The sequence below is a fragment of the Taudactylus pleione genome, unplaced genomic scaffold (genome assembly GCF_031769625.1).
Source record: "Taudactylus pleione unplaced genomic scaffold, aTauple2 ptg001106l, whole genome shotgun sequence".
Classification (NCBI taxonomy): domain Eukaryota; kingdom Metazoa; phylum Chordata; class Amphibia; order Anura; family Myobatrachidae; genus Taudactylus; species Taudactylus pleione.
Genome location: NW_028285507.1, coordinates 462,081 through 479,396, shown reverse-complemented (window position 1 = coordinate 479,396; position 17,316 = coordinate 462,081). Strand labels below are relative to the sequence as shown.

At 47.1% G+C, this 17,316-nt stretch overlaps 1 protein-coding gene across 2 annotated transcripts in view; it reads right to left on the bottom strand.

Annotated features, from left to right (window-relative positions):
• Positions 1 to 6,606: 6,606 nt before the first annotated feature.
• LOC148453722 (uricase-like) overlaps positions 6,607 to 17,316 on the bottom strand; it is a 187,955-nt gene continuing 177,245 nt past the window's right edge. For both annotated transcript variants that reach the window (XM_088461813.1, XM_088461812.1), the window contains exons 5-8: positions 13,382 to 13,568; positions 10,095 to 10,218; positions 8,247 to 8,330; positions 6,607 to 6,766 (exon numbers count right to left, since the gene is read on the bottom strand). In XM_088461813.1, coding sequence (XP_088317939.1) covers positions 6,692 to 6,766; positions 8,247 to 8,330; positions 10,095 to 10,218; positions 13,382 to 13,568 — 470 coding nt within the window. In that variant the 3' untranslated portion in view covers positions 6,607 to 6,691. The remainder of the gene's footprint in view (positions 6,767 to 8,246; positions 8,331 to 10,094; positions 10,219 to 13,381; positions 13,569 to 17,316) is intronic.

The following is a 17,316-nucleotide window of genomic DNA, read 5'->3' as shown; positions in this document are numbered from 1 at the left end:
GCGTGCGAACGCTACGTTACAGTGTCAGCCACTGTCGCTGTATTTCACCCGCAGACGCACCCGCAGAATACAGGCACGCCGCATATTATAATCAGCAGAAGCTGCTGGTGCGTCCGGTTTGCATCGTTTTGTGAATAAGACGTGTTTGAAGGGAAAAAGTTGCACAGAAAGACGCTCGGTGCTACTGAGTCGCACGGCGCTCGCTCATTATGTGTAACGCCACTTGTAGCGCACGGAGGATCGATGTATGTGGACACATCTGTAACCATGTAGAATTTATTCCTCATATCATGGTTCTGGAAACACTGTAACTTATTGTCCATTTTCTGTGGCGTTTGCCGAGTTTATGGGAGGCCGAGCTTCAGGCGCCGCGCTCGTATTCTGCATCTGTATTACCCGGGAATTTCCGGCCTCGGCAGAGTTTTACTTGTCACGTTTTCTTGCTCCAGTCATTATTTTGTACAGGTAATTGTCATACAGTGAAGCGCGGAGGATCTGGGGCGAGAGGAGCCTCGGGGACCCAGGACCTTTATTGTGCGACTTTAATAGTTTTAGCAGTAAAATGTAACGACCATTAAACTTAAAATGGACCTAAAAGTGCTATTAATAGCAATCACAAATATATAATAATGGTTTCTCTCCCTTTTGCGCTTTTGACGTTTTATACAACAAGTAAAATCATGTAAATGGAACTGACCCGACGGGCGCTGGTATTTGCGGATGGGACCGTTTGCGTTGCGGTGTTCCGACATTGCTTGTTCTATGTACTTGGTGTACAGCAAAAGTGAATGCAATGGAGTCATGCATTGTCTTCTAGTCAGTGATCAGCAAACGCCACTGTCGCTAGTGTCTAATACTGCGCTAGTGGGTGAAGACTCTAAGGGATACGTGACCCTGTGCGACCGCTAATACAGATTGCTTCTGTTCATAGCACATGTAACCCAAACTGTTCCCGTGACAATCAACCTGAGTGTTTACTCCACACAACATCCCTGATATGCTGCTTCGGAAATTCCTGGTGCTGAAATCCTCACAAGAAATAAATGTATTTTTATTAAATCAATGGAACAAAAACTGCTGAGTGATGAGTGTAGAGTCCTGTTAATGCTGCTGAATAAATGTATATTATAGCACCTAAGCTCTTGTATTGTGTGGTGACTTGTATCAGATTCCTGGTTATACTGGATTTGCTTAGTCTGCATGAACCAATGATCACCCGCTTCCTGCACAATATACATGCTGCATAGGCACCGCTAATTACTCACATGTACATGCTGCATAGGCACCGCTAATTACTCACATGTACATGCTGCATAGGCACCGCTAATTACTCACATGTACATGCTGCAAAGGCACCGCTAATTACTCACATGTACATGCTCCATAGGCACCGCTAATTACTCACATGTACATGCTCCATAGGCACCGCTAATTACTCACATGTACATGCTCCATAGGCACCGCTAATTACTCACATGTACATGCTGCATAGGCACCGCTAATTACTCACATGTACATGCTGCATAGGCACCGCTAATTACTCACATGTACATGCTGCATTAGCACCGCTAATTACTCACATGTACATGCTGCATAGGCACCGCTAATTACTCACATGTACATGCTGCATAAGCACCGCTAATTACTCACATGTACATGCTGCATAGGCACCGTTAATTACTCACATGTACATGCTGCATAGGCACCGCTAATTACTCACATGTACATGCTGCATAGGCACCGCTAATTACTCACATGTACATGCTGCATAGGCACCGCTAATTACTCACATGTACATGCTGCATGGGCACCACTAATTACTCACATACTACATGTACATGCTGCATAGGCACCGCTAATTACTCACATGTACATGCTGCATAGGCACCGCTAATTACTCACATGTACATGCTCCATAGGCACCGCTAATTACTCACATGTACATGCTCCATAGGCACAGCTAATTACTCACATGTACATGCTGCATAGGCACCGCTAATTACTCACATGTACATGCTGCATAGGCACCGCTAATTACTCACATGTACATGCTGCATTAGCACCGCTAATTACTCACATGTACATGCTGCATAGGCACCGCTAATTACTCACATGTACATGCTGCATAGGCACCGCTAATTACTCACATGTACATGCTGCATAGGCACCGTTAATTACTCACATGTACATGCTGCATAGGCACTGCTAATTACTCACATGTACATGCTGCATAGGCACCGCTAATTACTCACATGTACATGCTGCATAGGCACCGCTAATTACTCACATGTACATGCTGCATGGGCACCACTAATTACTCACATACTACATGTACATGCTGCATAGGCACCGCTAATTACTCACATGTACATGCTGCATAGGCACCGCTAATTACTCACATGTACATGCTGCATAGGCACCGCTAATTACTCACATGTACATGCTGCATAGGCACCGCTAATTACTCACATGTACATGCTGCATGGGCACCACTAATTACTCACATACTACATGTACATGCTGCATAGGCACCGCTAATTACTCACATGTACATGCTGCATAGGCACCGCTAATTACTCACATGTACATGCTCCATAGGCACCGCTAATTACTCACATGTACATGCTCCATAGGCACAGCTAATTACTCACATGTACATGCTGCATAGGCACCGCTAATTACTCACATGTACATGCTGCATAGGCACCGCTAATTACTCACATGTACATGCTGCATTAGCACCGCTAATTACTCACATGTACATGCTGCATAGGCACCGCTAATTACTCACATGTACATGCTGCATAAGCACCGCTAATTACTCACATGTACATGCTGCATAGGCACCGTTAATTACTCACATGTACATGCTGCATAGGCACTGCTAATTACTCACATGTACATGCTGCATAGGCACCGCTAATTACTCACATGTACATGCTGCATAGGCACCGCTAATTACTCACATGTACATGCTGCATGGGCACCACTAATTACTCACATACTACATGTACATGCTGCATAGGCACCGCTAATTACTCACATGTACATGCTGCATAGGCACCGCTAATTACTCACATGTACATGCTGCATAGGCACCGCTAATTACTCACATGTACATGCTGCATAGGCACCGCTAATTACTCACATGTACATGCTGCATAGGCACCGCTAATTACTCACATGTACATGCTGCATGGGCACCACTAATTACTCACATACTACATGTACATGCTGCATAGGCACCGCTAATTACTCACATGTACATGCTGCATAGGCACCGCTAATTACTCACATGTACATGCTGCATAGGAACCGCTAATTACTCACATGTACATGCTGCATAGGCACCGCTAATTACTCACATGTACATGCTGCATAGGCACCGCTAATTACTCACATGTACATGCTGCATAGGCACCGCTAATTACTCACATGTACATGCTCCATAGGCACCGCTAATTACTCACATGTACATGCTCCATAGGCACCGCTAATTACTCACATGTACATGCTGCATAGGCACCGCTAATTACTCACATGTACATGCTGCATAGGCACCGCTAATTACTCACATGTACATGCTGCATTAGCACCGCTAATTACTCACATGTACATGCTGCATAGGCACCGCTAATTACTCACATGTACATGCTGCATAAGCACCGCTAATTACTCACATGTACATGCTGCATAGGCACCGTTAATTACTCACATGTACATGCTGCATAGGCACCGCTAATTACTCACATGTACATGCTGCATAGGCACCGCTAATTACTCACATGTACATGCTGCATAGGCACCGCTAATTACTCACATGTACATGCTGCATGGGCACCACTAATTACTCACATACTACATGTACATGCTGCATAGGCACCGCTAATTACTCACATGTACATGCTGCATAGGCACCGCTAATTACTCACATGTACATGCTGCATAGGCACCGCTAATTACTCACATGTACATGCTGCATAGCACCGCTAATTACTCACATGTACATGCTGCATAGGCACCGCTAATTACTCACATGTACATGCTGCATGGGCACCACTAATTACTCACATACTACATGTACATGCTGCATAGGCACCGCTAATTACTCACATGTACATGCTGCATAGGCACCGCTAATTACTCACATGTACATGCTCCATAGGCACCGCTAATTACTCACATGTACATGCTCCATAGGCACCGCTAATTACTCACATGTACATGCTGCATAGGCACCGCTAATTACTCACATGTACATGCTGCATAGGCACCGCTAATTACTCACATGTACATGCTGCATTAGCACCGCTAATTACTCACATGTACATGCTGCATAGGCACCGCTAATTACTCACATGTACATGCTGCATAAGCACCGCTAATTACTCACATGTACATGCTGCATAGGCACCGTTAATTACTCACATGTACATGCTGCATAGGCACCGCTAATTACTCACATGTACATGCTGCATAGGCACCGCTAATTACTCACATGTACATGCTGCATAGGCACCGCTAATTACTCACATGTACATGCTGCATGGGCACCACTAATTACTCACATACATGTACATGCTGCATAGGCACCGCTAATTACTCACATGTACATGCTGCATAGGCACCGCTAATTACTCACATGTACATGCTGCATAGGCACCGCTAATTACTCACATGTACATGCTGCATAGGCACCGCTAATTACTCACATGTACATGCTGCATAGGCACCGCTAATTACTCACATGTACATGCTGCATGGGCACCACTAATTACTCACATACTACATGTACATGCTGCATAGGCACCGCTAATTACTCACATGTACATGCTGCATAGGCACCGCTAATTACTCACATGTACATGCTGCATAGGAACCGCTAATTACTCACATGTACATGCTGCATAGGCACCGCTAATTACTCACATGTACATGCTGCATAGGCACTGCTAATTACTCACATGTACATGCTGCATAGGCACCGCTAATTACTCACATGTACATGCTGCATAGGCACTGCTTATTACTCACATATACATGCTGCATAGACACCGCTAATTACTCACATGTACATGCTGCATAGGCACCGCTAATTACTCACATGTACATGCTGCATAGGCACCGCTAATTACTCACATATACATGCTGCATAGGCACCGCTAATTACTCACATGTAAATGCTGAATAGGCACCGGTAATTACTCACATGTACATGCTGCATAGGAACCGCTAATTACTCACATGCACTGTACATGCTGCATAGGCTCCGCTAACTACTCGCATGTACATGCTGAAAAGGCACAGCTAATTACTCAAACGTACATGCTACATAGGCACTGCTAATTACTCACATGTACATGCTGCATAGGCACAGCTAATTACTCACATGTACATGCTGCATAGGCACAGCTAATTACTCACATGAACATGCTGCATGGGCACCACTAATTACTCACATACTACATGTACATGCTGCATAGGCACCGCTAATTACTCACATGTACATGCTGCATAGGCACCGCTAATTACTCACATGAACATGCTGCATGGGCACCACTAATTACTCACATACTACATGTGCATGCTGCATAGGCACCGCTAATTACTCACATACCAAATATACATGCTGCATAGGCACCGCTAATTACTCACATGTACATGCTGAATGGGCACCACTAATTATGCACATACTACATGTACATGCTGCATGGGCACCACTAATTACTCACATACCAAATATACATGCTGCATAGGCACCGCTAATTACTCACATACCAAATATATATGCTGCATAGGCACCGCTAATTACTCACATGTACATGCTGAATGGGCACCACTAATTATGCACATACTACATGTACATGCTGGATGGGCACCACTAATTACGCACATACTACATTAACATGCTGCATAGGCACCGCTAATTACTCACATGTACATGCTGCATAGGCACCGCTAATTACTCACATACTACATGTACATGCTGCATGGGTACCACTAATTACTCACATACTACATGTACATGCTGCATGGGGACCACTAATTACTCACATGTACACATGCTGCACATGTACAGACAGTCTACACAGTGATACCATGATACAGCGCCACCTGCTGTCCCTCCAGTATACTTTCCAAGCAACACTTAGCTTGTAGCTGTTGCTATACTCCAACAAATCCTCTGTGTGACTAAGTTCTTCTATTTAAAGTGACACAAATGAAACCAGCATCCAGCATCGGACGGGACATTATGTTTTTCAAACAGAAAACTGAGAGACCCATGTGACCTGTAGCCCCTCCCCCATGGGGGAAATTACTTTAAATTCATCTTTATGGATCCATTCCCGCAGATGTAAAACTAGGTGAATCGGGAATTGGAGTCGTAGGAACTAGATAATAATCACAGTGAGAAAAATCAGGACTGTGTGGGACAAATGAAACAGAAGCGATGCATGTCACCTGACATGATACAGCCAATCGTCTACAAGCGCCTCATCGTCTCTATGTAACCAATTGGACTCTTTCATTTGGCTAAAATAAATATAAACTGACCCATAAACACAATTTAATGTTAAAAATAGGAACTGACTCATCTGTTGCCATTAGAACGGATTTATTAGTGTGAATTGGTGCATATGGGAGATATTAGAGGCAGCGTTGTCCTTGTGCTCTCTCTCAGTTAATAATATCACAACTTGGATAAAGTTCTTCTCCGCACGGTGCCAGTGATGTTTCCGTAGGGATTGTCTGATGGCAGCAGGATCTGTCAGAGACATTGTAATTTACATTTATAAGCAATGTATTATACCCGCTAAAAATACTGGGGGGGGGCATGTAACAGGCTGCGACTTTGAGACATCGGCGAGTCCGATATAAGACTTCCCGATGTTTTAAAATAGCATCTTCTAATAGGCAAAAATCAATCTGGTCGGCCGGATTGTGAGTGAAATCGTTCAGGAGTGCGCCTAGTATAATGGTTATTGTAGCGAAGGAAGGTCAGCGCTAAACCCGCGCAAAGTATGACCGAAACTTCCCACAGACAATGCAGCCTTTTGGTCTCAGAAGAAGCTCCGTCAGGGCTTAGATCTGCGCTGCAGACCATTCCCACAATAAGAGGTTACTAATGACAGCGTGTGAGCTGGTGATTTACAGCCTGATGCCTGGAGACAGCAGCGATCTCGTGTAGTCGTATGAGCTAAAAATGCATATAAATCTAGAATGTACAGTAAGCCATCAGGAAGTGTTGCATTGTGGGAACTAGGGGTGTGGTCTGTGCAGATCAGGGGCGGGGCTTATCGTGCCCTTATTTCACCAGACTAAAGGGGGCATACACACGGAACAATATATTTCAACGATATGAACGATAACGATGTCGTTCTACGATATATATCGTTCATATCGTTGAAATATATCGCTCCGTGTGTAGACACCTTAAGATATCAGAGATGACAATAAAACCGGGATCCCTCGTCTGGGACGTCCATTTGTCTGAAGCCGAAATTCCAGAAATCCTTTAAGGCATTTTCCATCTGTAAATGTCGTGATCGGATTTATTGATACATTCCTGCTAATATTGGGTATACTGTACTGGGGCTCCAAGTTCCAGAAACATAATCATTATACGCACATTGTTCTTACGGGATCGGTATTAATGACCGACAGCAGTGAAGATCCCAACAAGGTAACTAACTATCACTAACCTCTCCCCCCCTAACCCTAACCCACCTTTAGGGGTGCCTAACCCTAACCTCCCCCCCCTAGTGCCTAAGCCTAACTCCCCTCCCCGCAGCCTAAACCTAACACTCCCGGGGGGTGCCTAACCCTAATCCCCCCTTCCCCTAGCCTAACCCTCCCGGAGAGGGGGGGGGGTGCCTAACCCTAATCTCTAATCTGACTCTCCTCCTCCGCGGCTGTCCACGCCCGACGCCCGGATTACCTTTGTTTGGTGTGCCGGGCGTCGTGCTCCCAGTGTAGGGACAATAATAGGCGTCGGGATTTCGATGCCTATCATTAGACCCCTGTCGGGATTGCACAGTCGGGAAGCCGGCGGTCGGCATTTTGACCATCAGCTTCCTGACTGTACTGTAACCGTTCTTACAGTATACAAAGGACACATTCTGGCCTCTGTAACATCACCGTGCACAGCTCAGCTCATCTGCAGACGTGGCTTCACATTACTCTAGTGGGCAATTGCTAAATATATTAAAAAGCGATTAGAAGAGTGCTGGAATTATTCTCATCACCTCATCTTGGTTGGTCAGGTCGAATTTGCTCAGGTCAACAGTAAAGTAATGCTTGTTAGGTAATATGATGGTGATCTCTTCAATCTGAAATGCAAGAACATGTTACTGTAGGATAGTGAGAATAGTACATTATAGCACAGGGCGGCTGCCCGGGCACTACTGTGATACCCACAGGGACCTGCTGCTTTAGTCCTGAATGTGACCCACCGATGGGCAAGTACAGCGCCTGAATGCACACCGGTGAGACCTGCTCTGTACTCTGGTGATGGGGCTGTAGGGGGCACATTTCTGCCTCAGTGGGGTGTGACCACATGATCATGTGGTTGTAGCTCCACCCCCACTAAACAATGGTGAAATTACCGGCATTGTGAAGCAAGGGGCCATCATTGATGACGCAATTCAGCGTCCCTGCTGCGGGGTGGGGGGTGCAGGGGGTCCGGAGGTATGCGGCCGGCCGGCAGACTTGCTCACTTATCCGGGTGGCTGAGAGCGTTCCCGGGAGAGCAGGCAAATAGGCCTAATTTACATCTCTCCAATGCTAATTATATCAATGAGCCCCTAAATCAATGAACGAATCATCTCTAAGGTCTGATGCTGTTTATGCCGCACGTGTCAGGTGGGTGGTGACGAGCGAATAGAATCAGATTATACTTATTTATCCAGCACCTTCTAGAAGATAATAGGGGCAATCTTATTGGTTGCTATGGGCAACAGCTCCACTTTAGTAAATATACCCCTTATACTGAATATCAGTCTGGGAACTAGTGCTGGGATGTCGCTGTCTGTATTATATGTTACACTCAGAAAGAGGAAGCAGAGGGGGGTTTTGGCCTAAAAGAGGAACAGTCCACGTGATAGTGCTGGTAAACATGACCGCGCAATCAGACGCATCCTAAATCACCAAGGAGGCAGCAGAAATAAACCTATTATTATACATAAGTGCAAGACGCAGGCTACAAATATAATTATAAGCCAGGGTGGTGTTATAAAGAAGGTGACAGATTATGGAGATAATATATCGGTCAGTGCAGACGATGAGCCGGGATCGGCCTCCATATAAAAATGCGGAGGGCAAAATCCCCTCTCCTAAATGATGTGCCCCCCATAGAAGTGTGATCACCAGACAACAACCTACTATGATGCAGGAAACAGAGAGTTTAGGGATGGGGTCTCCTGGCTGCCAATAACTCACGCTGGCTAGAGGGGAATACGCTCTCTCATATTACATGGTCATAGTTATTGTCTGTAACCAGAGGCACAATTTATACAATGACATCACGTGTAACCGATGCCGACCTCACAGGCTTTATAGCAAAAGTCACGAAGTACATTGTAATACAGAAACCAGTATAATAAGAAAATGTGGCATTATAAAACGGATGACATAATCATACCTCCCGACTGTCCCGCATTCTTTCTGGGTCTGTCTTGCTGTCCCACCCACAGGCCGCAGTGTCCCGCGGTGGGGGGGGGAGTTGGGGTGGGCACATAACGCTGCTCTGTATAGCAGGACAGCGGGTAAACAGAAAGAGAACCAGTGTAGAAAGAGCCTGGGGGCTGCCCAGCATCTCGGAGAGTGCTGAGTACGCCCCAAAGTGGTAAATGGGGGTGTCGCTAGGCTCCGCCCCTGTTTCCAGAGTCTCCGTCCCTTTTCTGGGAATCCCCTCCCCACCATTTTTTGGACATGCGATCTGTCCCTCTTCAGGGAACCTAAAGGTTGGGAGGTATGATAATGGGACTGACCGCAGAGGTAGCATTAAAAAAAAGAGCAACGCATTTTACTATTTAAGCAATTTTGCAGTGTCATGTCGGTGAAACGCATGTGTGATACTACTGCGGATACAATACCTGGGGAACGTTGCTCAGGCCCAACAACTGGATGTCATAGAGGGTCTTCTGTACTGACGGGGAATATTCTCCTTTATCGTATGGACCAGCAAATTTATCAAGGATAATGTCCCTCATGATTCTCCTTAAAAATAAATAAAAATATCAAATCTTGACGCAGCGCCTGATCTACATAACGGGAGCCTGTAGCTAAACAACCCTATGGGGTATATTTACTAAAGTGCCGGTTTTTAGAAGTGGAGATGTTGCTCATAGCAACCAATCAGATTCTACTTAACGTTTATCTAGCACCTTCTAGAAGATAATAGCTAGGATTTGATCGGTTGCTATGGGCAACATCTCCACTTCTATAAACCCGTACTTTAGTAAATATACCCCCATGATGCCATATTATATAACCTTATTATCTAGCCGTCTATGTGTACACAGGACATTCTATAGCTCGGTCGGCTGCACCTACAGCAGATTCTTCTCATTCCCTCAGTTACTTATTCTTTGCTGATGATAGAGAATAAGTCTGACCTCTGCGCTGTGCTGGGAGAGCGTTAAATCCCCTCTATGGTGAGTGGGACAGGGACGAGCACAACGTTCAGATCTGCATTTTAGGAATTTGCCCGGATTCTGCAACGTGCTGCGAAATTTCCCCCGTATCTGTGGCGAGTTTTCTGCAGGCAAATCCATCTATTATTGGTTATATTTACCCGGGATTATGACGCACCACGATCCACTCGCCTCGATGTGAAACGCTCTAAATAAAAAGGTTTGCACCCACTGACTGAGCCCATCATAGGGCAGGAGTAGCTGGCACGGGTGCCCTCGATTTGCCATTGCCTAGGATGTAAGCAGGTTCCCCCTTACAGCTTGGACGCTCCATGGCAGCCGTACAAGCACAATGCAGTGCTATTCCATAATGGGGGGGGGTTTCTCCATTTTGCGCCAGCGATACACTCTCTTGCTCATCAGGAGCATTGAATAACGGGGTGGGGGGAGAAGAACTTTAGGTGAGCATGTGCAGTTGAAAAAAAAATTGCAATCTAGGAAAAAAAGGCGCAAATGATAATTCCGACCTTCTCTACATGAGCCCCCTTCCCTCTCCTCCCGTGTGATGGTGATGGAGTTGAAGTCTGTATCACTGGAACGTCATACGGTGTGTTCTGCCACGAACAAGACAAGGAATGGACCAGCGCACAGCCATTAACATCTCTCAATACCGCATTCCAATAAAAAACACAATTTAATTTATCGCACATCACTATAATAGTTACGTTGCTGTTAGTAACCACCCCATGAAGAACAGATAACAAATTATCAATAAGACATTATTAGAAAATTGCAATAATACAAAATTTTATAGACATAATTTGCAAGAGCCAGTTAAATCTCCTTATCTGCTGGAAGAAAGATGGATGCCCTGGTAAATAAGGGGAGGTCCTCGTCATTGAATTGGGCGTTATGTGCAGGTCCTGAATTTTAGGGACACTGTCTCTTTAAGAGAAGAGTCTCAATCATATAGCTTATAGATTGTGGAATAAATTGACGGGGACAAAGGCTATTGATGGAAATCCCGCTTGTTGCTACGGTTACGCTGTCACTTTGTAATAAATGTTACGAAAGTTGTGTCATTCCTCCAAAACTGATTCCTCGGAATTGTATATAATGGTATATGTCCATCTTCGGTGGGGAAACTCTTGGGAGGAAATTAGTCTTTGTTGTAGAGTATTTGTAGTTTCATGCATCTCGTATGTGAGTGACAAATGGTTCCCAGCAGCCCAAAAAGCTGATTCTGATGTGATAGGAGAATAATGTAGTTGCTGCCTTTCTGGGGTCTGTCACACCCCTGTCCTCAGTAGGTATACGGTACCTATATCCAGAACGCGCCTGATGGAAAGTCTCTATTTTATTTTGACCAGATGTCTTATTGATAAATTGTTATCTGTTCTTTGTGAGGTTGTTAGTACTAACTATATAACCATTATAGCGATGTGTCGTCAGATGTGATATGTGATATATGAGATTGTTTTTATTTTAAAGTGGCATTGAGAGATTTGAATTGCTTTGTGCTGGTCTATTTCTAGATATAGCCGGTATCTGACCAGCACCAAACAACAACCCAAATGGTGTTACCAGCGCCGTCATTATCCACTTATTATTCTATTATATTTTAGCCTTGTACAGTATATTAATGGGGACCAAGGCACTAGCTATTTGTAGTTTGATTGTCTGTTCCACCAGGAAGCTGGATTACAATGGACTTAGTTACACTACAGCATTACTCATATATAGAGTGGGTAAAACGCGTCAATTGTCTGAAACTAAAATGACAGTGGCCATAATTACTCCTATGAGCGCGAACACTCCTGTAACAGCTAAATGACACCAAAAATGCTGCATGTGGACCCAAACCCCCAATGTGACATCTCATAGGACGCGGGAAGTAACTGGTGTCTGATGTATAAAGCATGTACTGTATTTACACTGATACATGGTGATGTCAGGAGTCATACTCTCATTTTTCTCACTGGCTACATGGACACATGTATACTGATCACTGGACATATGTATGCTGGTCACTGGACACATGTATACTGATCACTGGGCACATGTATACTGGCCACTGGACATATGTATACTGGTCACTGGGCACATGTATACTGATCACTGGACATATGTATACTGGTCACTGGACACATGTATACTGATCACTGGACATATGTATACTGGTCACATGTTCATCACTGGACATATGTATACTGGTCACTGGACACATGTATACTGATCACTGGACATATGTATGCTGGTCACTGGACACATGTATACTGGTCACTGGACACATGTATACTGGTCACTGGACACATGTATGCTGGTCACTGGACACATGTATACTGATCACTGGACACATGTATACTGATCACTGGACACATGTATACTGGCCACTGGACATATGTATGCTGGTCACTGGACACATGTATACTGGTCACTGGACATATGTATACTGGTCACTGCACACATTTATACTGGTCACTGGACATATGTATACTGGTCACTGGACATATGTATACTGGTCACTGCACACATTTATACTGGTCACTGGACATATGTATACTGGTCACTGCACACATTTATACTGGTCACTGCACACATGTATACTGGTCACTGCACATATGTATACTGGTCACTGCACACATGTATACTGGTCTAAGGACATATGTATACTGGTCACTGCACACATGTATACTGGTCTAAGGACATATGTATACTGGTCACTGCACACATGTATACGCACTCACCATGTGGAGTCAAAGTTTATTCCTTTAGGGGTATTGTATCGCCACTTGCAGTTGACCACAGTAGAGAAGCAGCGATCCTTCACTTCCGGGAGTGTTGTGTATCGGTCTTTCAGGAAACCTTCAAATCCAGACTGTGTCGTTTTCAGGACTCTAAGTTCTTTGATTCCAGAGTAAATTACAGGCTGACCTGCAGAGAACACACAGACGTCAGGACATCCCGAGGGCTCAGCTGGGGGGAATACATCCCTGCAGTATTATATATCTGTACAGTACAGTCACTGATTCCCTCTGTACCTCTGACCCATGCAGAGAACACATAGACGTCAGGACATGCCTAGGGCTCCGCTGGGGGGAATACATCGCTGGAGCAGGGCCGTAACTAGGGTAGTGCGACCAGTGCCATGGCTGTAACTAGGGTAGTGCGACCAGTGCCATGGCCGTAACTAGGGTAGTGCGACCAGTGCCATGGCTGTAACTAGGGTAGTGCGACCAGTGCCATGGCTGTAACTAGGGTAGTGCGACCAGTGCCATGGCCGTAACTAGGGTAGTGCGACCAGTGCCATGGCTGTAACTAGGGTAGTGCGACCAGTGCCATGGCCGTAACTAGGGTAGTGCGACCAGTGCCATGGCTGTAACTAGGGTAGTGCGACCAGTGCCATGGCTGTAACTAGGGTAGTGCGACCAGTGCCATGGCTGTAACTAGGGTAGTGCGACCAGTGCCATGGCTGTAACTAGGGTAGTGCGGCCAGTGCCATGGCTGTAACTAGGGAAGTGCGACCAGTGCCATGGCACAGGGCACCGCAGGGTAGGGGGCGCTGTTTGGGCCTGTCAGTTTTCTGTTTATTATCATTCCCATTCCCTCTTCTTTTATCCCCAGCATCTCCTGGCCTCCCCTATCTCTTCCCTGGCCCTTCCCCATGACGCCATTGCCCTCTCTCAGGAGCACTGTATTATGTCCCTATTTATCCCCAGCATCTCCTGGCCTCCCCTATCTCTTCCCTGGCCCTTCTCCATGAGGCCATGGCCCTCTCTCAGGTGCACTGTATTATGTCCCTATTTATCCCCAGCATCTCCTGGCCTCCCCTATCTCTTCCCTGGCCCTTCCCCATGAGGCCATGGCCCTCTCTCAGGTGCACTGTATTATGTCCCTATTTATCCCCAGCATCTCCTGGCCTCCCCTATCTCTTCCCTGGCCCTTCCCCATGAGGCCATGGCCCTCTCTCAGGTGCACTGTATTATGTCCCTATTTATCCCCAGCATCTCCTGGCCTCCCCTATCTCTTCCCTGGCCCTTCCCCATGAGGCCATGGCCCTCTCTCAGGTGCACTGTATTATGTCCCTATTTATCCCCAGCATCTCCTGGCCTCCCCTATCTCTTCCCTGGCCCTTCCCCATGAGGCCATGGCCCTCTCTCAGCTGCACTATATTATGTCCCTATTTATCCCCAGCATCTCCTGGCCTCCCCTATCTCTTCCCTGAACCTTCCCCATGAGGCCATGGCCCTCTCTCAGCTGCACTATATTATGTCCCTATTTATCCCCAGCATCTCCTGGCCTCCCCTATCTCTTCCCTGGCCCTTCCCCATGAGGCCATGGCCCTCTCTCAGGTGCACTATATTATGTCCCTACTTATCCCCAGCATCTCCTGGCCTCCCCTATCTCTTCCCTGGCCCTTCCCCATGAGGCCATGGTCCTCTCTCAGGTGCACTATATTATGTCCCTATTTATCCCCAGCATCTCCTGGCCTCCCCTATCTCTTCCCTGGCCCTTCCCCATGAGGCCATGGCCCTCTCTCAGGTGCACTATATTATGCCCCTACTTATCCCCAGCATCTCCTGGCCTCCCCTATCTCTTCCCTGGCCCTTCCCCATGAGGCCATGGCCCTCTCTCAGGTGCACTATATTATGTCCCTATTTATCCCCAGCATCTCCTGGCCTCCCCTATCTCTTCCCTGGCCCTTCCCCATGAGGCCATGGCCCTCTCTCAGGTGCACTATATTATGTCCCTATTTATCCCCAGCATCTCCTGGCCTCCCCTATCTCTTCCCTGGCCCTTCCCCATGAGGCCATGGCCCTCTCTCAGGTGCACTATATTATGCCCCTACTTATCCCCAGCATCTCCTGGCCTCCCCTATCTCTTACCTGGCCCTTCCCCATGAGGCCATGGCCCTCTCTCAGGTGCACTATATTATGTCCCTATTTATCCCCAGCATCTCCTGGCCTCCCCTATCTCTTCCCTGGCCCTTCCCCATGAGGCCATGGCCCTCTCTCAGGTGCACTATATTATGTCCCTATTTATCCCCAGCATCTCCTGGCCTCCCCTATCTCTTCCCTGGCCCTTCCCCATGAGGCCATGGCCCTCTCTCAGGTGCACTGTATTATGTCCCTATTTATCCCCAGCATCTCCTGGCCTCCCCTATCTCTTCCCTGGCCCTTCCCCATGAGGCCATGGCCCTCTCTCAGGTGCACTATATTATGTCCCTATTTATCCCCAGCATCTCCTGGCCTCCCCTATCTCTTCCCTGGCCCTTCCCCATGAGGCCATGGCCCTCTCTCAGGTGCACTGTATTATGTCCCTATTTATCCCCAGCATCTCCTGGCCTCCCCTATCTCTTCCCTGGCCCTTCCCCATGAGGCCATGGCCCTCTCTCAGGTGCACTATATTATGTCCCTATTTATCCCCAGCATCTCCTGGCCTCCCCTATCTCTTCCCTGGCCCTTCCCCATGAGGCCATGGTCCTCTCTCAGGTGTGCTATATTATGTCCCTATTTATCCCCAGCATCTCCTGGCCTCTCCTATCTCTTCCCTGGCCCTTCCCCATGAGGCCATGGCCCTCTCTCAGCTGCACTATATTATGTCCCTATTTATCCCCAGCATCTCCTGGTCTCTCCTATCTCTTCCCTGAACCTTCCCCATGAGGCCATGGCCCTCTCTCAGGTGCACTATATTATGTCCCTACTTATCCCCAGCATCTCCTGGCCTCCCCTATCTCTTCCCTGGCCCTTCCCCATGAGGCCATGGCCCTCTCTCAGGTGCACTATATTATGTCCCTATTTATCCCCAGCATCTCCTGGCCTCCCCTATCTCTTCCCTGGCCCTTCCCCATGAGGCCATGGCCCTCTCTCAGGTGCACTATATTATGTCCCTATTTATCCCCAGCATCTCCTGGCCTCCCCTATCTCTTCCCTGGCCCTTCCCCATGAGGCCATGGCCCTCTCTCAGGTGCACTATATTATGTCCCTATTTATCCCCAGCATCTCCTGGCCTCTCCTATCTCTTCCCTGGCCCTTCCCCATGAGGTCATGGCCCTCTCTCAGGTGCACTATATTATGTCCCTATTTATCCCCAGCATCTCCTGGCCTCCCCTATCTCTTCCCTGGCCCTTCCCCATGAGGCCATGGCCCTCTCTCAGGTGCACTGTATTATGTCCCTATTTATCCCCAGCATCTCCTGGCCTCCCCTATCTCTTCCCTGGCCCTTCCCCATGAGGCCATGGCCCTCTCTCAGGTGCACTATATTATGTCCCTATTTATCCCCAGCATCTCCTGGCCTCCCCTATCTCTTCCCTGGCCCTTCCCCATGAGGCCATGGTCCTCTCTCAGGTGTGCTATATTATGTCCCTATTTATCCCCAGCATCTCCTGGCCTCCCCTATCTCTTCCCTGGCCCTTCCCTATGAGGCCATGGCCCTCTCTCAGCTGCACTATATTATGTCCCTATTTATCCCCAGCATCTCCTGGCCTCTCCTATCTCTTCCCTGAACCTTCCCCATGAGGCCATGGCCCTCTCTCAGGTGCACTATATTATGTCCCTACTTATCCCCAGCATCTCCTGGCCTCCCCTATCTCTTCCCTGGCCCTTCCCCATGAGGCCATGGCCCTCTCTCAGGTGCACTATATTATGTCCCTATTTATCCCCAGCATCTCCTGGCCTCCCCT